This window comes from Anastrepha ludens, chromosome 6 (genome assembly GCF_028408465.1).
Source record: "Anastrepha ludens isolate Willacy chromosome 6, idAnaLude1.1, whole genome shotgun sequence".
NCBI lineage: Eukaryota > Metazoa > Arthropoda > Insecta > Diptera > Tephritidae > Anastrepha > Anastrepha ludens.
The window spans coordinates 104313803-104335728 of record NC_071502.1 but is presented as its reverse complement, the minus strand read 5'-3'; the positions used below and the strand labels follow the sequence as shown (position 1 = coordinate 104335728).

The 21926-nt window shown below is 40.3% G+C and overlaps 2 protein-coding genes across 2 annotated transcripts in view; both read right to left on the bottom strand.

Annotated features, from left to right (window-relative positions):
- Positions 1–197: 197 nt before the first annotated feature.
- LOC128866526 (golgin subfamily A member 2) lies at positions 198–3540 on the bottom strand. Its single transcript, XM_054107339.1, has 5 exons — positions 3332–3540; positions 2268–3167; positions 1970–2206; positions 1369–1914; positions 198–1312 (listed from the first exon to the last, which is right to left on the bottom strand). The coding sequence occupies exons 1-5, from the start codon at positions 3389–3391 to the stop codon at positions 404–406; spliced, it is 2652 nt and encodes an 883-aa protein (XP_053963314.1). The 5' UTR covers positions 3392–3540; the 3' UTR covers positions 198–403.
- A 6167-nt stretch (positions 3541–9707) lies between these two features.
- LOC128865780 (protein patched) overlaps positions 9708–21926 on the bottom strand; it is a 30498-nt gene continuing 18279 nt past the window's right edge. The window contains exons 2-6 of the mRNA XM_054106125.1: positions 15521–16074; positions 13489–15421; positions 13212–13419; positions 12838–13109; positions 9708–12768 (exon numbers count right to left, since the gene is read on the bottom strand). Coding sequence (XP_053962100.1) covers positions 11806–12768; positions 12838–13109; positions 13212–13419; positions 13489–15421; positions 15521–16074 — 3930 coding nt within the window. The 3' untranslated portion in view covers positions 9708–11805. The remainder of the gene's footprint in view (positions 12769–12837; positions 13110–13211; positions 13420–13488; positions 15422–15520; positions 16075–21926) is intronic.

Genomic DNA, 21926 nt, shown 5'->3' with positions numbered 1-21926 from the left:
ACACAATCTGCTCAAATAAATGAGTTATTTTCAAGGCTCCAAAATGTTTATGCTGACGCGCAAAATGACAATGAAGTGGCAAACACTTACAGTATTCACTTGAATATTTCGCCATTCATTATTCTCAATAGACAGAGGAATACTACGGTATCTGCTTACCTTTACTATTTAAAAAAAAATTTCACGGCACAAAAATAACAAATTTATTTTATTTCTTTTATTTTCAATTATTACCATTACTGTAATTAAGGCTAATGTTTGCAAAAAATCGAAATCGTTCAATTTTTGGTTTGCCCAAGCATAATCTAGCATTACATACAAGTTTAATAAGTTGATTAACATAGTATAAAATAATACAATTAACATACATACATACATAATTGAAACCCCACAATGTATATCTCTAAACTACTTCGATTTTACCAAGGCAACAATTAAGATGATCCACCGTTTGTGTCGTAGCAACATCGGGAATGTGTTGGGTGTTCTCATTTATTTCTGTAATGATATCCTGAATTTTCGTGAGTATCTGCCGCGATTCGGCTGCAGTCAATTTCTCGTAAGTTTGGGCCTCTGGTTGGCTGTGCTTCTTTTCAAGCGCTTCAGTGGCTTCCACAACCAAAGGTTTCGAGGCATCAGTCTCAATATCGCCAGTAGCCTTGATGTTGCTTGTTTCGCCTTGTTCCGCGACAATCACATCGAGCTGATCTGGTATGGCCATGCGTTGGGGCAGATCTGCACTCAGACTACTCACAAGGTTAGTTAGCAAAGCGATTCTTTCGCGCAATTGCTCACGTTCGCGCTGTAATAGCTGCATTTGTGCAGCCTTCTCGTATTCTCGCTGCTTTAACATACGACGTTGTGTTTGGTAGAGTGTGATGTACTCGCCAATAGTCTCGGTTTCGCCCTGCAATTGTAGCACCAAATGCTCCAAGCGTTGTTTCTCATCAGTAAGATCGGCCACTTGTGACATGAGGCGCGTGAAACGCTGCTCTAACTTTTCCACAGCCTCGTAGGTAGGCAGATGTGGTGCGCTGGTGTTGCTGCTGCTCGTGGATAGCTGTTTTACGTGCGGTGGTTCATGGTGGTGATTGTGTGCAAGATCACGGGCATGTTCGTGAGCGTGGCTATGGTCATGCGCGTCATCGTGCTCAAGCTCGTGTTCATCTTCACAGCCGTTGTGCTTGTGTTCTTTCCTCTCAGTATCATGATTTAAGTGATCGCCGTGCTCGTGCCCTCCTTCATGCGTGTGTTCGTGCTGATAGATGTGTTCTTCATGGTCGCCTCCTGCAGCTAAGTCCTTGCTTCTTTCCTAATTGTAAATATGAACTAATATTGTGAGATACATATGAAATATGGTGGTTTTACCTGTTTATAGTGTTCAAGTTTATTTAGCAACACTGCCGCTTTGTTTGATAGTTCCATATTCTCATGTGAGAGTCGTATCATTTCTTCGTCCTTAAATTTGAAGCGCTCATCAATACTATGCAGCTGTTCTTCCATTTCTGTATAGTTTGCACGCATTTCCCGATTGGCATGCTCTTCTGCGTCCAATTTATTCACTAAATCCACCTTATCATTTGTCAATTGTACGAAGCGTAGCTCCAATTCATCCAGTTGCTTCTTCAACTCGACGTTTTGTGTAAGTGCGCGCGAAGCGGCGATTTTATCCGATTCCATGGTGGCTAGCAACTTAGTTTTGTCCGGCTGTTCGGCAGCATAATTTCTCATATACTCTTCCAGTTCTTCCAATTTCTTTTGCTTCTCCTGTAATTCATTGTTTAGCATTTCTAGGCGATCTTCTTGTGACTTCACTTTTAATTGGAATTCGTGACGTTCCAATTCGAAATCGTTAATTTGCTCTTTCAAGTTTTCTATCTCTTTGGTGTGCGATTCAGTATTGAAAAAGGATTCCTGATGGTAATGAAATAAGATATTTAAATATTTCCGAAATAACAACAATATTCACCTGATCTTTTTCTTTTTTTAGTTGATCTTGGCGACTTATGTTCTTCTGTATGTCCTTTTCAAGTGCACTTATGTGATCAACCAATTGACGCTCGCGTTCCTGCTGCTTTGTGCACTCATCCATTAATTCTGAATTTCTTTCGCTCAAACTACTTATCTCTGCATTCAGGTGTTGCACGTAGCTCTGGTATTGATTGTTTGCTTGTTCTTTGTCGTACGCCAACTGCTGCACCATAGCCTAAAAGAAAATACTTAATCGTTTTGAGCACTTTTACACTCAACTTCACATTCTAGCTCACCTGCAAATCTCTGATCTGTTGCTCGTACATGAATTGAGTCTGCGTCAATGTCTCCACACGATTATCACCCTGGCTCATACTGGCCTCATCCGACAACTGACGTATGCGCAACTGCGCCATCTCTAACTCATTGGATTTCTCCTTGAGCTGGTGTTCAACTTCCATAGCCCGTTGTTGCATTACATCCAGTAGTCCCTTTAACTCGTCTAAATGGGAATCTTGATCTTCTTGCTTTGCCTTAGAGTTCTCTAATTCATGCTGCAACTCATTATTCAAATTACGGAATTGCTCCAAGTTTTGTTGCTGCGTTTGATAACGTTGTACCAACTCGTCTTGACGCCTTGTTGTCGCTTTCAGCTGCGTCCGCAACTCTTCCATTTCCAATTCGCGCTCCCGGCATAAGCAACGATATTTATTCAACTCGGTAGTTAGAGTAGCCTTTTCAGCTATAAGCACCTGAATGGCGTTAACATTTTGTGATTGTACTGGTTCTGTTGCTACGTTTTTGAGCTCAGCGGATAGAACATCTAATGACGACGCAAAACTATCAAGTACTGTTGGTGTAGCGACTTGCGGTTCGGCTTGGAAGTAACTAGCGGCAGTGGGTGGTATGGTTGAAGACACTGTTGGTGCGGTAGTTGCAACAACTTCCGTTATACTTGGTGTTGGTATTACAGATTCACCGGGATTTTCTGGCATAACTATGTTGGCCATTGTGCTTTGTACACTTGCAATTCCACCTTCGTGGCCATTCGTCGGTAAGTCACAGTCTGATGCCTCAGATAAGTTGCTTGAGATACTACCTCCACCAATACTACTCGTATGCGATTCCGTAGACGAAGCTGGTGCACCGGCTGATATGATATTATCCACAGCGCCACGTTTCTGGTATTCTCTCAACTATAGTAAAAAATAGTATCAATTTATTTTAGTTTTTCAACAAATCAATGAAACAAAAACAAAACGCAAATTCTCCTTTGTACGTCAAATCCAAATACAAGTGATGTAGCACAGCAATCAAATAGCGACGATGTATTGCTATGACGTGTCACTAATGTATTTACCTTTTTCCGTGCGGCGGCCAATTTTTGCGCCTTGCTCTCGTTTGCTTCCTCTACTGGCATGGTTTTTCTTAATAAAATTTTAGAGTTCGCTTATGAAACCAGCTCCAAAAACGTAGATATTAAAGAAAAAGTGGAGCAACAATGAAAAATAAAAATAATTCGCTGACACTTTGACACCTCCGAAATTATTCGGCCATTTGCCAATTCACAATAGAGCTTATCGTGCAATGCTGTTATATACAAAGAACGTCTAAAACGTAAAGATGTTACCGTAATGTAAGAAAATGATAAGATGAGCTCCAATTTAAATATCTCTAAAATTCGTATAAGAATTGTTAAAGTTTAAAATTGACTGTGATATTGTATGCGACCCAATAAGATTTAACTATTATCCGGTTTAAGTTCAGACTATCTACAATTGTAGAGAATAAGAAAGGAAATATGTAAATCGATAGAAGTCCTGAACATAGTTGTATAATATTTTGGGGTAAACGAAGACTAAAGGTTTAATTGAAAGTCAAAATGAATGGATATATATATATATTCAAGGAGAATTTATATATCTTCTTCTTAATTGGCGCTATAACCGCTTACGCGATTTTGGCCGAGTTTAACAAAGCGCGCCAGTCGTTTCTTTCTCGTGCTAACCGGCGCCAGTTGGACACACCAAGTGAAGCCAAGTCCTTCTCCACCTGATCTTTCCAACGCAGAGGAGGCCGCCCTCTTCCTCTGCTACCACCAGCTGGTACCGCATCGAATACTTTCAAAGCCGGAGCGTTTGTATCCATTCGGACGACATGACCCAGCCAACGTAGCCGCTGGATCTTTATTCGCTGCGCTATGTCTATGTCGTCGTAAAGCTCATACAGCTCATCGTGCCATCGTCTGCGATATTCGCTGTTGCCAACGTGCAAAGGTCCAAAAATCTTACGCAGAATCTTTCTCTCGAACACTCCAAGCGTCGCTTCATCGGATGTTGTCATCGTCCAAGCTTCTGCGCCATACGTTAGGACGGGCATGATGAGAGTCTTGTAGAGTGTTAGTTTTGTTCGTCGAGAGAGGACTTTACTGCTCAGTTGCCTACTTAGTCCAAAGTAGCACTTGTTGGCAAGAGAGATTCTACGTTGGATTTCAAGGCTGACATTGTTATCGGTGTTAATGCTGGTTCCTAAATAGACGAAGTCTTTTACAACCTCAAAATTATAACTGTCAACAGTGACGTGGGTGCCGATACGCGAGTGCGCCGACTGTTTGTTTGAAGACAGGAGGTACTTCGTTTTGTCCTCGTTCACCACCAGACCCATTCGCTTTGCCTCTTTATCCAGTTTGGAGAAGGCAGAACTAACAGCGCGGTTGTTAAGGCCGATGATGTCAATATCATCGGCATACGCCAGCAATTGTACGCTCTTATAAAAAATTGTGCCTGAGCGATTAAGTTCTGCGGCTCGCACGATGCTCTCCAACATCAGGTTAAAGAAGTCACACGACAGAGAGTCACCCTGTCTGAAACCTCGTTTGGTATCAAACGGCTCGGAGAGGTCCTTTCCAATTCTGACGGCGCTGTTGGTGTTGAGCAACGTCATCTTACATAGCCGTATTAGTTTTGCGGGGATACCAAATTCAGACATCGCGGCATACAGGTAACTCCTTTCCGTACTGTCGAATGCAGCTTTGAAGTCGACGAAAAGATGGTGTGTGTCGATTCTCCTTTCATGGGTCTTTTCCAAGATTTGGCGTATTGAGAATATTTGGTCGATGGTAGACTTTCCAGGTCTGAAGCCACACTGATAAGGTCCAATCAGTTGGTTGACGGTGGGCTTCAGCCTTTCACACAATACGCTCGCTAGAACCTTATAGGCGATATTTAGAAGACTAATCCCGCGGTAATTGGCACAAATTGCAGGATCGCCCTTCTTATGGATTGGGCAGAGCACACTTAAATTCCAATCGGCAGGCATGCTTTCATCCGACCATATTTTGCATAGGAGCTGATGCATGCACCTTACCAGCTCCTCGCCGCCATGTTTGAATAGCTCAGCCGGCAGTCCGTCGGCGCCCGCGGCTTTGTTGTTCTTTAGCCGCGTTATCGCTATTCTCACCTCGTCATGATCGGGTAGCGGAACGACAATTCCGTCGTCAACGATTGAGGTATCGGGATCTTCACTTTCTCGGTGACATGCGCAGCTGTCACTGTTTAATAGGTTCGAGAAGTGTTCCCTCCATAATTTAAGATTGCTCTGTACGTCGGTCACCAGTTCGCCGTCTTTGTTCTTACAGGAAAACGCCCCGGTCTTAAAACCTTCTGTAAGCCGCCGAACTTTCTGGTAGAATTTTCGGGCGTTGTTCCTGTTGGCCAGCATCTCAAGCTCTTCGCACTCACGTATTTCGGCCTCTCGTTTCTTCTGTCGGATAATACGTCTCTCTTCCTTTTTCAGCTCTCTGTAGCGATCCCACATGGCTCGCGTTGCGCCCGATCGCAGCGTGGCTCTATAGGCGGCATCCTTTCTTTCTGCGGCAGCATGACATTCCTCGTCGTACCAATTGTTTTTTCGGGCTCGCCGGAATCCGATTTCTTCTTCGGCGGCGGTACGTAGAGAACGAGAAATGTTGCTCCATTGTTCGTGGATGCCGGTTTGTTGGGCAGTACTCTCTGAGAGCAGGAGTGAGAGTCGAGTGGCGAATCTTCTGGCTGTCTGTTGTGATTGCAGCTTTTCGAGGTCGAACATTCTTTGCGTAGGTAGATGCACGTTTTTTGCTGCACAGAGGCGCGTGCGCAGTTTGGCTGCAACAAGGTAGTGATCCGAGTCAATGTTGGGTCCTCGGATCGTACGTACATCTAATACACTAGAAGCGTGTCTTCCATCTATCACAACATGATCGATCTGGTTTCGCGTTTTTCGATCAGGGGACAGCCAGGTAGCTTGGTGTATCTTTTTATGCTGGAATCTGGTGCTGCAGACTACCATGTTTCGGGCCCCGGCGAAGTCGATCAGCCTCTGTCCGTTACCGGATGTTTCGTTGTGTAGGCTGAATTTTCCGACTGTGGGACCAAAAATTCCCTCCTTGCCCACCCTGGCGTTGAAGTCGCCAAGCACGATTTTTATGTCGTGGCGGGGGCAGCGCTCATAGGAACGTTCCAGGCGCTCATAGAAAGAATCTTTGGTCGCATCGTCCTTCTCTTCCGTCGGGGCGTGGGCGCAAATTAGCGATATGTTAAAAAAACGGGCTTTGATGCGGATTGTTGCGAGACGCTCGTCCACCGGAGTGAACGACAGTACTTGGCGACGAAGTCTCTCTCCCACAACAAATCCGACACCGAATTTGCGCTCCTTTACATGGCAGCTGTAGTAGACGTCGCAAGGTCCTATGGTTTTCTTTCCTTGCCCCGTCCATCGCATCTCTTGGATGGCAGTGATGTCAGCCTTTACTCTCACGAGGACATCAACCAGCCGGGCAGAGGCACCCTCCCCATTAAGGGACCGGACATTCCAGGTGCATGCCCTCAAATCATAGTCCTTAGTTCGTTTGCAGGGGTCGTCATCAGTATAGGGAGGTCTCATCCGAGGCTTTTTTAAAGTTTTCATTGGGGGCGATTTTTAAGTGGCGGGTCCCAAACCCAACGCACAACCAGCTATCCTGGAATGTTTCGCCTTCTTATATATATATATATATATATATAAGTGTTGATGTCATTGGATGGGCTGTAAAAAATCTCTGGAATTTTGCAGAATTTATAAGAAGAGCGAGTTTATATAAAAAAGAGTATTATAATATTTAATAAAATTAGCGATAAAAATACATTTAATTACGCGTGTGCATATATTTCTCTGCATTTTTTATTCAATTTGATATAAAAACGATATAAAGATTAATTTGAAAGCTTGACTCATTCTAACATAATATATATATATATATTCATAATTATGTGGCCATAATCAATAACTGCCTAAATTCATTTGAGAAATATGTGAGTATTCTAGCAACAAAAGTCTATATTTACGTGAAATCCCATCGCCTTAACATATTTTTTTAAAAGTTATTTATAAAAACATAGTAAGGAAATTCCATATGTCTATAGCATGAGATGCAAAAACCCATACCGAAATATGCAAGAGTGCGAGAATATTCAAACTAGATGTCTCAAATTACAATAAAAGAATAACAAAACAAAAAATCATCTGCCAGAGGGTTAATTAACAACCTGAAAGTATGCATGGGTTTCGCTGTTGCATACTTTGCGGATATTGCAAACAACTTTTCGCTCGAATTTTGATGTTGAGTCTTTGTATGGGATATAGGGCTGCAATTCATGCAATCCGTGCATGTCGGGATGGTTTTGCAAGACTAAGAGAATCGCGCTATTGACGATGCATAATTCACAGATATATACATACATATACTAAAAAGTATACTGCTAAAACAACAACAACAGGGGCTTTTTTTTGAAAGTATAATTTTTTATTTGAGCGGTTATTGATTCTGATCACAAAATTATATTGTAGTATTTTCCAACAACACTGCTAAGGTGATTTTAAAAAAAGTTCTTGCTTCTAACTCTTTTTTGATTAAAGTCGGTTTTTTCAACTCCAACAAAACATATATTATAAAAAGTTTTTATATCAAAATAAAAACTTTTTAAATGCATACAATGGATTTCGGCATATTTCGATTTAAAAACATTAAATTTAAATAACTTTTCGACCTTTCGGAAAATTTAGCCTCTCCGACGAAACCGTCGCTAGCTGAAACCGGCTAATCGATTTTGTTGTGGTGATCCGAAGCAGCAGTTTTCAGTTAAAAACTGCTCATTAGGCTACGTAGTTGTTTTCTGATCGACAAACTAGAAACCAAATCGATGATGCTGGGACAGTTGTACGTACAATCCGAGAACCTAATATCTAATTTTGTTACTTCTTATTGCAGCTAAGATCTATCCACGACGAGAAATGAAGGACGTGGCCTACAAGGCTATATACATATACATACAATCGGGGACATCGCGAACGTCGAGGTAGCGAACTTATGGAAACATTACTGAAAAGTTAGGTTAGAATAGAGATCAACGTAGAGTTGTTTGTAAACAAACAAATTCTGCAATTTTTCTAAAATGACAGCAGTTAAACAACTGACTCTGTAAAATTGGATGAACACTGAGTAGCGATAGCGCGTTACGTGTAACCTTTAGTATTCCCTCACCTGTGTGATGGATCCACGACGTTCGACTTGCGAGTCCTACTGCCGAGCTCGCTGCTGTTCTTTTCCACTGTACATTAATGGGAACCATTAATTAGTTAGTTAGTTAATTAGTTGCTATCTGAGCAGTATCCACTGTTTTTGTCACCTAAAGACGACCTGATACCCATCGTTTCATTTGGAAGGAAATTTGATGTCAGATGATTGCGTGAGCAATGGAGCAATCCAGAATGCATTCAGGGAGGCTTGACGGATGTTTTCTTTACCGATGAGTCCAAGAATGAAATAGGGTCTGGAGCCGTATGGAACTTAAACGATAGTAATAAGTATCAATATGCTATGGGGGAAATGGTAACTGTTTTCCAAACGGAAATTTTTGCTATCCTGAAAGTAGCCGAATGGATAATCGAGATGAGATGGAGCGGGAAACAGATTGGAGTTTTCAGTGACACCCAGGCTGCACTGAGGGCCCAGGACAGGAATCATGAATTGGATCGGCGATTATCTATGCAATTTACATAAAGAGCGATAGTCCGGTCTAGAACGCTGCAGAACTGCAAAGTGTTTTGTGACAAGTCAAACTTTCTACTAAAACCTGGAAGGAAATACGTTCGGTTGATGGTCGGTATTATTACAGGACACAACCCATGGGGTCAGCATATGACCACCATTGGAATCATTGAGGGCCCAATGTGCCCGTCTTGCTTGGAGGAGGCGGTTAGTACTAAGCACTTTCTCTGTGAGTGTCCTGCCTTTGCTAGAGCAAGGCTATGAGTTTTGGGTTCCAATGTTGTGAGAATGAGTAATATTCGTTCTCTAAAACTGGAGGATATTTACAGATTTGACAAAGAATCTGGAAAATTCTCACATGACTAACTATCTCTATCTCTGTCTCTATTTTTTCCTATCTCTTTCTTTGATACTTTACTCCTTCCCTCCTTGACTATCTATCCTCTTTTCAGAGCTCTAAATACAATAGCCTTTTAGCCTGAGTGTTTTAGGAGCCACCAAATCTCTTGGTGCTCCTTGTCTCGACCTATTCAAATCTCAATTTCAATAAGAACCATATTCAGAATAAAATTGATTGCTTCAGACGGGCATGAGCATGATCTTAGTGAAGTTTTTGTTTTTGTATTTAATGTTCATATATGAATTGTATGTGAAAAAATAACGCATATATTAATTAAAAATGTAATTATTGCTTTAATTTTTCGAACACACTCAATACAATGATTTCGTTTAGGGCTACACTTAGGAAAAATACCTATTAAATTTATTAAATTTTTCGCTTTCTTGGATAGATGTATACATTCAGAGATGCTTATATCTACTTAATATAATTCAATTATACAATAATAATAGTAAACAACCATTAACTAAGCACAGAAACTATTTCCATGTGCAAATAAAAACAACATTTACAAAATATAATATAAATTAACTACTAAACGTCGCGCAAACGACGGAGTCAATCTTGTGTTCGTGTGCGGATCACTAAAACTGTGAAATTAGGAATATCGACCAACTGTGTGTACATAAAAAATTTAGCAGTATTTTACACTAATATAAGCATATTTTCAAAGAATTTTTTTTTAACAAATTTTTGCTCAGCTTGAGTGCATTGGACTTATATTTATTTATTTTTTCTTTTATTGAATAAAAATGAAAAAAATGTATGCCGACCTTACTAAATTAGTTTTTATTTACCCGAGCAGTTAAGATGCCTACAAAATTTGGAAAAGCCTAATTTATGTAAAAATGCTATAAATTGTTTTTATTTTAATAATAAATAAATATTTAAAATTTAATTTTTTTCAACTTTTTTAGTTAGTATATTTATTAGTTTCCTTTTTGAATACTACCAACCAATTCGTGGTTTAAATTGAACTTGAATACTATGAGTTTATAAAATCATTAGCGCTACTCGCCAGACATTCGAGTACGAGAAATGCAATACTTTTTGTATTATAATAATAATAGTAATAATATTTACAAACATTATTTTATCTTTATGTGCCTTTTTGTACATCGATACAAATTTAAGTCGTTAAAAAATTGTACTAGTTTCAATTTCAGTTTAAAAATATAAATTAACGTTTTTATACCCAACACATGAGTGCTCACAGGTATTTGTTTTATTTAAGGAATTATGAGTATTTTGTGGTTTTATTTCATTAATTATTAACTTTCGTTTATTTGATTTATTTGAGCACTTTTACGTTCTTCTCAGTCACGGGCTGCCACATGATTGATTTGAGTTAACTTAAACTGTATGTTGTTGTTGTAGTAGCATAAACATTCCCCGTACTTACATACGGGGAATGCTGCTGGAGTGACAGTCCTTGGCCGGATATAAATCCGGGTCGTTTCGGTAACGTAGAACCGACTATCGTGGAAACGCTTAAACTGCATGTCATACTATTTGGTTGATAATGTTTTTGCTATTTACACACACAAATAATTACGAAACTAAAATAGTTAGAAAAATATCTACTCATAATACTTAACAAAATCCTATTGAAAATTTCAACTTTTCAGTTGCATACTATGCGTATTATGTAGTCTTTTCCGATTTTAAAAATTGGTAATTTACATTTTATTTCAATTTCTTAAATTAACTCTTTACTGGGAAGCGTTAATTGCGTAGGGCTAATGCAACAAAAGTCTGCTTTCCTATGAATTTGAAAAAAAAATTTCAAATATAAATGCAATCAGACTACAAAAGCCTTGCGAGCGAACATATTTTATTTAAAAACGGAAACTCTATAAATTTTAAAACACTTCGCTAGAAAAGTAAAATAAAGATTTCAAGATTTTTTTCCGAGTGCACCCAAAATTGTATAACCTTAAAAAGCACTGAGCAAACTGTAAAAAAGATTTTCCTCATGTTAGCATTCAATTTAATATTTTTTCTGGATATACTATACATTTTTGAGTTTTAATATTTCTTGAAATTTGTATGCATTCACAATGTTTTTAAAACATTTAATTTACAATTTCGCAAAAATCTACCAACGCATTGCACTCGCTTCAGCTTCAAGAAGTAGTACTCATATTTCCGTTATTTCAATTCTTCACGTTATTTCACTCTTCCCAGTAAATTTCCTAAACACAGTTGACTTTTTGAAATTAAGAAGTCAGGAGTCTAATAATTACCCAAGCAGACTTTCAACGCTAGTAATGTGCGCTACAAATTCAAATTTTCAAACATTTCTACATTTGTATTTAACTAAGCAAATAAATATTCTAAAGCTCTAATGTATCTCCTCTGTACTGGCCCGCTAGCTGCTAAAGTTATAGCTGCGCACCGCACGACCTGGCGTCACTAATTCCACCTTGATATTCGCTGTCGCCGTTACTTTGGTTGTGTTCGTATCCGAGTGGTGCGTTTCCACAGTGACTTCCGGTTGCACCACGATACTCTGCAACTCGGGAAAGTTACTCGCTTCGTGTTGGCCACCAAGCGTATGCGTGCTGTGTTGAGTTGGCGGCGGTGGTGGTGGCGACGATGCACCTTGATGTTGTTGTTGTTGTTGCTGTTGTGACGCATGATGTGCATGTTGGGGGTGTTGCTGATGCTGTGGCTTGTGAAATGTCGTTGGCGCGCCATAAATTGTTTGTTGTGTGCTTTGTTGCGGTGGTTGTTGGTGTGCTGGTGGCGCTTGATGATGATGGTGATGTGCATAATTCTGTTGCGGTCGATGCATATAGTAATTATTCATATTGTAATTGTTCATTTGCGCCGCATTATTCATATTCGTGCCATTCCATTCGTTATTCATTTGTATCGACGATGAGGATGATTTCCAAGAGGGTGGTTCTTCGGTGATGGTTGTTAGCGACGGATCATTTATATTGATATCCTTGTGATGATGCATACCCTTATTGCAGGAACGTGACGAACGGCTGCCATGCACCACAACTGTTTTGTTGGCGCGTTTGCTGCGCGACATTACAGGGGATGGTGTTGAAATGCGATCTGGATGTTCGAGTGGCACCAACTCCGCCTCGGGGCCGAACATACTCAAAATGATGGGGTAGAGTACAAGGCCATTGCAAGCGCCGACGCACAGCACAACAAGCAGCAGCCAAAAGAAATGACGTATGACGAATTCGAAGGGTGAGGTGGAAAGCATGAATACCGCTAGAGCGGAAGTGAGCACACCGTGTATAAGAGGACCGAGCGTCATTTGCATGGAGAGATGTATACGACGCTCGCGATTACCCACGGACGTGATGAAGCCCTGTTGTTGTTAAGATAAATTAACGTTTTTAAAGCAAATTCATTTAAAAAAATATCTCAATAAACTTACCAGCGAAATATGCACCGTAAGGCAGACAATCATGCCTACACTCAAGATTAGTATCACTGCCGGAATGGCTGAGAGTTTTATGCCTAAAATTGTCATTGCGCCAAAAATTTGTATCAACGAAGCGACGACGCTGAAAACGACCAAAGCAGCAGCCCACACTGATAATAGTAGTATGGAGACCAATATAAAGGCAGCAATAAGTGAGATGCATAGAATAAGGGCGAGTGAGCAGCGTAGTGTCATATACTGTTCCCAGAATATGAACGGTATACCTGAAATATTGCAGAAATAAACGAAAAAAGGTGAATGTGAATAAGATGAAGTTTTCCAAGTGGCAAAATACTGATGTTCATTTTTGTTTTTTTTTTACTCACCTGAAGGATAGTTTGGCAGTCCTCGCCCCTCGAATTTCACACTCAGGTCGCGTATATGGCCAATAAGCGCTTTAATTTCCGATGTATCAGTTAAGCCGTGCAGATAGAAAGGCAGCTGCGCATACACCAATGGTAGACTCTTCGGTATTTTGAGATCATATTCCCCGGCGATGTGATAATACTGACGCGGTTCTGGGTGTAATTTGCCCTGCAAAAAAAGACACACACTAATCATTATAAACCTTCTAAACACCCTTGTGTTGGTCTTCAAATTCACCTGTGAAGCACCGTAGGCGAAAACGTCATTGGTGGCCCATGCAGACAAATAGTTGTAAAATGCCTTCGGATTGATTATACCCTCACTGTCCACTAAACGGTTCTGTGTCACCAGACTTTTGTCAACCGGGTTATCGACATACCCAGTTTGCACGAGTAATTTGTAAGCCAAGATGGCATCGCTGGTAGCATTGGATAACCAACCTTCCGGTGTTAGACGCCCCTCGCTGAATTCTCGGTCAAATATGCGTTGCAGGTTGAGTAACCAATCGCGAAATAGCGACAGCCAAAAGTCTGGCAGGCCACCATTATCATTCTTAATTACGTGAGGTACGCGCACAAAAGCCTCGTGGTATTCGTGCAGCAATCGCTGATTGGTTGGATATTCGAAATTGCCCTGTGTTACGGCATACATGCTATAGAAACCAAACATGGATGCCTGTGCATTGAGAAATTTATATTCGTTTGTGTCCTTGGGTACCAGATCGATTAGGTCGAGGCCATCCTGTAGGCGCGTTGATGCGTACAAGCTGAAGACAAGCGTACCGACGAATGTGATAATGGCCAGAAACTTGACCCAACTCTTCATTAGGAACGGTGTATAATACTTAATAGCGAAGCTCGATAATGAAAAAGATGGTATTCGTTTCTCTGAACATGAGAGGAGTGCTTCCTCTTGATACTTCAGCTGTGGCTGCTGTGCGGCCGCCGCAGTGGAGCGGTTATTACAATTTTTCACAGCATAAGCGTTGCGACGATTGTTACTGTACCGTGTGCTAGTTACTGTAGCCGCTACAGGTTTCTCCTTCCACACCGGGAAACAACAGCAAAAAATATCTGCGCGTCCGGCAGTGCGGCGTCGTAAGTCCAAAGAAATCATGGCAGGGAATACAAGCAGAGCTGCGGCTAAATTGAAGCACATAACAATAGCTGCTTGTAAGCAGAAAACTTTCAGTGCAGGAACTGGTATGAAAACCGCAGCAAAGAATGAGCCCGATGTGACACATGCGCTGAAGAGTATACTTGGTCCGACCTTCTTCAATATGTATTTGGTCTGTTCCTTTCGATTACTTTCCGCATAGGCAGCCGTAAGCATAAAAATGTGATCCACACCCAAGCCGAGTGCCAGAAAGGGCACCACTTGAGTGCTCGCCGCATTGAAAACAATGCCGAGTAGAGCGCAAAGCCCCAAGCCAGCCGCGGTTGAGAAACCGATTAAAAGAACGCCAGCTACGCCAACACTACTCTGACCCTTAACCGGATCCTTCCAACGTATAAGCGTGCAAAATGCGTAGAGTACCGTAGCAATTACACCAATTACAATGCTAATCGGGCTGGGATTGGAATATTTAGCGAGTATATCGTCCAAGGTGGCCGATGAGAAGACATAGATGTCATAATTATTGGAAATACGTCGGTTGATCTTCAAAAGCGACTCTACCTCCTTTGAAAAATTGCGCTGCCATGCATTTAACACCTCGGCTGCTTTCTCTTGCGTCCAACCGATATGATGCACCTTATAGTTCTCATTCCACAAATCAAACATTTCCTTCTCGGTCATAAGTTGCACGACCGTTTGTAGACCTTTTGCTTTACGCAAGTGTCCAGAGCGATTACGTTGTACGCCACCGACGATGAGTTCTTCCGGCCAATGCATGTACTTGGTGGCATAACCATTGCAACCTCCTGTGAGTATAGCGCCTACATCGGGTGGCTGTTGACTACCCTTATTCGGTGCAGTTTCAGGACATTCTGCGCCCTTAGGATCGAGACAAGGCTTTTCCGTGTAACCGGTAGTAATGCCCGCACGTTTCATATACTGCTCCACCATATCGAAATCGAAAGAAATTTTCTGGTCACTCATTTGTTGTTTCATCGTTTGCACGAGACTCGAAGGATTCATTGTGCTCCACATGATTCGCTTATCAATGCCACTGTGGAGGTACGAGATCAGACAACAGTAAATTAGTGTTTATTCAATTTTTTAGAATTTCGTAATAAGTACTATTTTAAGTTGTTGTTTCATTACTTACGGTATCTGTACTGGAAATTCCGGTCCCAATAGCTGACTGCCTTCCCAAAAACAATCCAGTGGCGTTATTATCGAACAGGGTATCAAATGTTTGAAAATTTGCTCGATGAAGTAATGCCCCTCAAAACTTGGCGTTGTGGGCGAATTGCACATATCGCGCAAACCCCATTCCGTATCGAACATATGCACCTTTACCGCCGTCGCCTTCTTTAACACTTCCAGATGCGCCAGCAACGCTTGTGGATGCAGCACAGACGCATTCGCATCTTGCGCTGTTTGTATAATCAGCTGGTGTGTTGAGGATTCATCTTCGCCGATGGTTTTTTGCGTATAGGCGAGTTCAGATTCTAGTCGCCCACCTTCCTGTATCCACAGCTGGTGTACTTTCGAATGGATTTGAGCGCTTTTCAGACCCACACAGAAGGTGCTTAACACTAGAATGGCAACAAAAAGCATTTTACCAGCATGCTTTTGAACGGAACTACCAAGTGATTCGAGATGGGATTGAAATACTGAACGTAGGTAGATAGCGGTGCGGTTCCCTCGCGCTTTACCCTGAAAGGAAGATAAAAAAAGAATTAGTCTTCTAAGAAAAAAAAAATTAAAGTTAAGCAGTACTTCAAAAAGTATGAGTTGAAAGCAAAAAGTGAACAGTAGGAAGATTTTATAGAGAAGATTTATAGGACAAACGTGAAAAATCAGACAAAATTAAAAAAAAAAAAAGATTCCTCAAATCGAATCTTAGTATGTCGCATATTTGTTTGTTGAGAACTTTTGCGTACAATTTCTGCTTCAATTTGTTCTATCCATCTTGGTTTTCCTGACATATACTATGTAAAAGGACCTATAATGCTGCTTTCGAAATGCAATTCCTTTTTCACAAAGCACGTATAAAGATTAGAATCCACAATCCTGTTCCTAAATTGGTTACAATGTTCGACAGCCGTCTGGGTAATTGATGAAACAAAGTTTTTCTGAAAGTCTGGATTGTACATACATAGTGTGATTAATATCTTAGTTCTTCCAGGTTGGCAATTTCAAATGTTGTTTTTTTTTGTTTTTCAATTTGAAGTTGCCTTAAAACAAAATGAGTACATTAAAACCGACTTTATCACCTTCTTAGCCGAAAAAACTTAAAAATATAGAATTTTTGCAGCAAAGCTCAACATTGCGGCCTTTTTTTGGTAAAAGTAAATTGAAGATTAAGATTCATCGCAACCCCAGAAAGACTTTTTAATGATAAGAATATTTGTATACAATAAATTAGTTTCAGTTTTTTGTTTTTAATATTTCTCCGCGTTCCATGACAATCACTTCTATGTTAGCGTAAGGAACTGGTACCATATCCGATCAAGGACTATCACTCCAACAGTTTGAGTAAAACAAAAACGCTTACAATCGCCAACCCAGAAAATTGAGAAAATACTTTTATTATGGTTTAGATTCCACTTGGTTTTTGTGTGGTGAATTTCCTACAGGAGTTTTGTCGAAGAAAAGTGTGTATGGCCGAAATTCGATTGGGACTTTGTGATTGTGTACCAACCTTCTACTGTTTTGGGTGGAAAAAGAATAAAAAATAACGCAAGAAAAAAAATAAAAAAAGAAAAAAGAATAATAAAAACAGAAAAAAGAATAATAAAAAAAGAAAAAATAAATAAAAAAAGAAAAACAAATACAGAAAAAAAACAAACAAAAGAAAAAAAACAAACAAAAAATAACATAACAACAAAAGAAAAAAATACACAAAAAAATATATTCAATTTTTTTTTACCTTCGGACTACTGCAGACATGTCCTGATCACATATTCTTCTTGAAGATCTCAATATTTCTAAAGTTCGTTAAATAATTTTTTTGTTCTTGTTTTTGTTCTACCTGCCTATAGGTACTTCCGAAACCTATTTGCTACTTAATACGACATTTACTACTAAACTCCAAAAAATATTGCTTTATATTTATTTATTTACTTTTACAGAAAATGATCTTACAGACTAATTTACTTAGTTAAATATGGTTAACAGATCAAGCTTAAACTAACGATTAATCCATAGACTATAAGTGACTTTAATCGCCACGAGAAAACATAATACTGCAAAACACAATAAGAGAGCAAATGATTTTAGTGAAGAGAACAAATACTAAATTGAGAGTAAAAGGTTTTCTCTTTAATTCGACTGATAAGGTGTACTCTCATTGCATTCGTTTTTCTGACATTTTTGAGAGTAAAATACCAACAAACTAACGAACAAAAAAAAGTATATCGATTGTCATGTTTGCCGCTAGAATTCGAGTTACATTTCAATTGCCTTACAGTGAATGTGACGTTGATTTGCTTAGAGTTTGACTTGTTGTACTTATTATTGCTATCGCCTAAGTTGATGACCATTTTTCTCAGCGCTGGCGTTGGTGTTAGCCGCTAGGCTTCACAACTTTTTCAAATAATCTACGTTCGTTTGTACATATGTATTGTACATACATTTTCCTTATTTCCTTGATCGTGGCTGCTTTCATATGGTTGTTGTTGTAACTGCGGTGGTTCCAAAGTAATTGTGTTGTGTTGAGTCTGTTTAGTGCGGCGCAGTGCGGATTATCAGCATGTACCTGCTGACTGCCTGCATGGCTCTTCAATTTACCTTACTTTGATTTGCTTTGCTTTGCCTTGCCTCACCTCGTCTACTGTATTGCGGATATGAAGTCGTGCTGTGCGCTTTGAAGATCTTAATTTCGTTGCAATTTTCCAAATTTCGCTCCTGCTGGCGGCATTTAATTTAGAAGCATGCAACATACATATGTATGTATACATATAGTTATATTCATATATATATCTGTAGATTTCGAACATTCCATTTCCCTGTCATTCGCCACTTCTTTGAAGCTCCTTTCTTCGTCCTCACTCAAGCGTTCTCCGTTGGCTGTCTATTCGTTGAATTGTTCTTCATTTCATAGTATTTTCGTTTTCTTCGTCATTTTTGTTTGCTTGTTTTTTCCGACAATTTCTCGGTATTAAACACAAGTACACTTCAAATCGAAATAGATGACGTCCTCTCGTTCCACAGATTAGGCGGTACTCAGCGGAATTAAGTCGTCAGCGTTTTTTTCATAGTTGTTGTTGAAGGTAAATTTCTGATTGCCTCTTCGGTACAAATCCACCTACATGCTTGTATGTACATACATATGTACGTCATCTGCTCCTTGTTATTGTTATTCATTAAACAACTGTTGTCGGGGTGCTTCCCCAATCGCTCTCACCCATACACATAGGTATAACATGTAGACGTACAAAGGACAATGCGCATTCTGTGTACAAATTGATTGCTTTGAAGTGTTTTTATGTTCCGCAGTATGCTGTTTCGCTGCTTTGTGAACGCATCCCTAATACGGAGAATTGTCCGTTGATTGTCCGTTCGCGCTGACACGATCGTTAGGTGGTCGATTATACCCATATATGTATGTATGTACGTACCTTAGACATCTAATTTTAAATCAATACAAGGCGCATAATAGGAATTGTGTTTTGTGATTTTTTCCAAAGGTAATTCTTACTTTAATCTTTTTCACTTTTTAAGAAATACATATCTACGATTCATCATAAAATTTAGCATTTTCTTATATCAATACTGGATTTTGGGAAGATTGATGACCTTGTATTCATATTTTTAAATGCACTGCAAATATTTTTAAATGCACACATACGTACTTATGTACCAGGAAAGGTCAAAGATCGTTGAGTGTGGGGCCTGGAGAAAGGAGGGTGATTTTTTTTAATTATTTAGCCCAATTCGGCGAGTCAATGCAAATGTAAAAACTAAGCTTCATTCCAATCAATTGGAAATAAAATAAAAGAATAGAAGGAGGATCGCACTTCCACCTTAAGATCTTTTGTGCCCTCTCCTCATCAAAATTTCTCAGCCAAGCTCAGTTTTCTTAGTAAACCTAGCATGGTGCTGGATTAGACTGAGCGTATGTGTCTGTCCTGCACGTACAAGGCCAAGATCGTTACACGCCAAGTCATCGGACCATATCCTGTCCGAGCCTGGGTAGATGGCTGAGCAATCAATTGATTAGCCTTTGAGATGTGAAAACGGCGTCCGGCAATGACATAGATGGTTTGTGTTCCAAAGTAAACAACTATTTTGTCAACCTTTCTAGTTTCTTCATTGCGAGGCATCTTCAGCTTTTCCACCCCTAATTCCCGGCGAGCATATTTACCTCCTGGACGAAGGAGATGAAATTGTAGTTAAAGGTCAAAGTTGACTACACACCAATGCACACCGTAAATAACCCCGAAATTTCGGGGGTCACCTTTCATAGTTTGCAACCGCAATAGCCACTGAGGTCCAAAATGGCAACAAAGTCCTCAAATCGCTAGCCCGTAGACCTTAGGGCAAAAATAAAAAAATCTGGATAAGTAGGAGTTTAACCAGCTACAGTATCCAGAACGTAGTTGTACCAGTGTTACGCGTGTCTCACGGGGAAGCTTGAGCTCTTCATCTGCAATAGGTGGTGGTTGGCCTCCGATTACGGCATTCGCAGGACGGGAGCTTAAGAATGTGGTGACGGTCTCCCGGTGAATGCCGTTTATTGACTGTCTAAATACTGTCTGGTCCAGTAGATTTCTGTCAGTTTTGTCCTGGATTTCGTCAGCGTAGTCTAGGAGGTGTCTCCTGACGTGCCTGGGAGGCAGCTCAGGCTCAAGCAGGTGTCTGCAAGGATGGGACCTGCGGTAACATCCAAGCAGGAACTGCTTGCTGAGCAGTTTATTATGCTCCATTACAGGGAGAATTTGTGCCTCATTGTCAAGGTGTTGAATAGGGCACATCAGAAGGCAACCGGTCGCTGTCCGAATGGCAGTATTTTGGCATGTCTTTAGCTTTATCCACTGCGTGTCACTAGTTCCAGGCGACCAGACAGGCGCAGCATAGTTTAGAACCGGCCGACCAATTTCCTTAAATGTCGATAGCAACTGTTCTTTGTCTTTGCCCCAAGTGCTGCCGGGAAGCGACTTGAGGACCTTGTTGCGATTTTGGACCTTAGTGACAATTACGGTTGAGTGCGCGGAGAAGGAGAGCAAACTGTCAAAGGTCACACCCATCTGGTCGCCTGGTACTACTGATGCGCAGTGGTGGAAGTTTCAAGCCTGTTACAATACTGCCATCAGGACAGCTACGGGATGCCTCCTGATGTCTCCCTTACAATCCCTATAACTCTACAACGAGGCTACTATGCTTCGGGTTAAGGAGTAGTCAGATTTTCAGCAAGCAATTCCTGCTGGGTTGATACAATAGAAATCCCGCCTGCAGGCACTTACTGGAGGCTGAGCCACCTGCCATGCGAGTCAGGAGGCACATCTTTAACTAAACTGACGAAACCTAGGACCGAACGCAACTGCTGGGCCAGACAGACATTGAACGTCATTCGTCGGAAGTTTCTTACCACCACGTAATAAAAAAAAATTCGTGCTGTTGTTGTAGCAGCATAAACATTCCCCATATATGTAGTGACAGTCCTTGGCCGGATATAAATCCGGGTCGTTCCGGTAACGTAGAACCGACTGTCGTGGCAACGACGTGCCCACTGTTCGGTGAAGTTGACGACAACAACTGATGGTTTCACCGCTCTAGGCAGGGATTTGTAATCTTAAACAATAACAACAACAGAGGAAAATGATTGATCAGAAGACAATGCGTTTTGAGCTTCATATACCTGAAGCTAAATGGCTTGCTTGCAGGCGTTGTTGATGCTCCCACGGGCCATTGTTGGTATTAAGCGACGGAAACGTCAACGTAGACCAAGCCCCACAAAATAATTAGGTACCTACATCTCATGTATGTATGTATGTATAGATTTTATTGTGGTACGTTTTTTGTGATTTTTCTCTTTCTCTTGAATTTGTTTACCTGACTATTTTAAAGCTCATCTATCAAGAAAACAAAAAAATACAATAATCAAAGGTTCTCCAAAAAAATGTCATTAGCTGTAAGATCGGCCAATTTAAAAGCTATTAAAGAATGCGATACAAGCTAATGAAAATTCATTTGTGTGAGCTTGGCCGCTCTAACCGTACATAATACATACATACATTTATATAATAAACTGTGTAACATTTCCAGATGCAATCAACGCATGGAAATAAAATCTGTGACCTTTCCTTTCTATCCCCACGCTTTCTTCTAGTCTAACGGGCATTTCTCGCATAGTAAAACTTTCATTACTATTTCGCTAGCTGTTGAATGAGTTGAATTGAATCAATGGCAATCAAGAGTGGGCAGAAACAATAAACAAAAAAAAAATCAAAATAATAAAAAGAAATAATGACATACAAAAGCAATAGTAATAGCAATAAAAAAACAAATAAATAAAAAATGTATAGAAATAATAACGTGAAGAAAGCCGACAGCAAGGGAATACG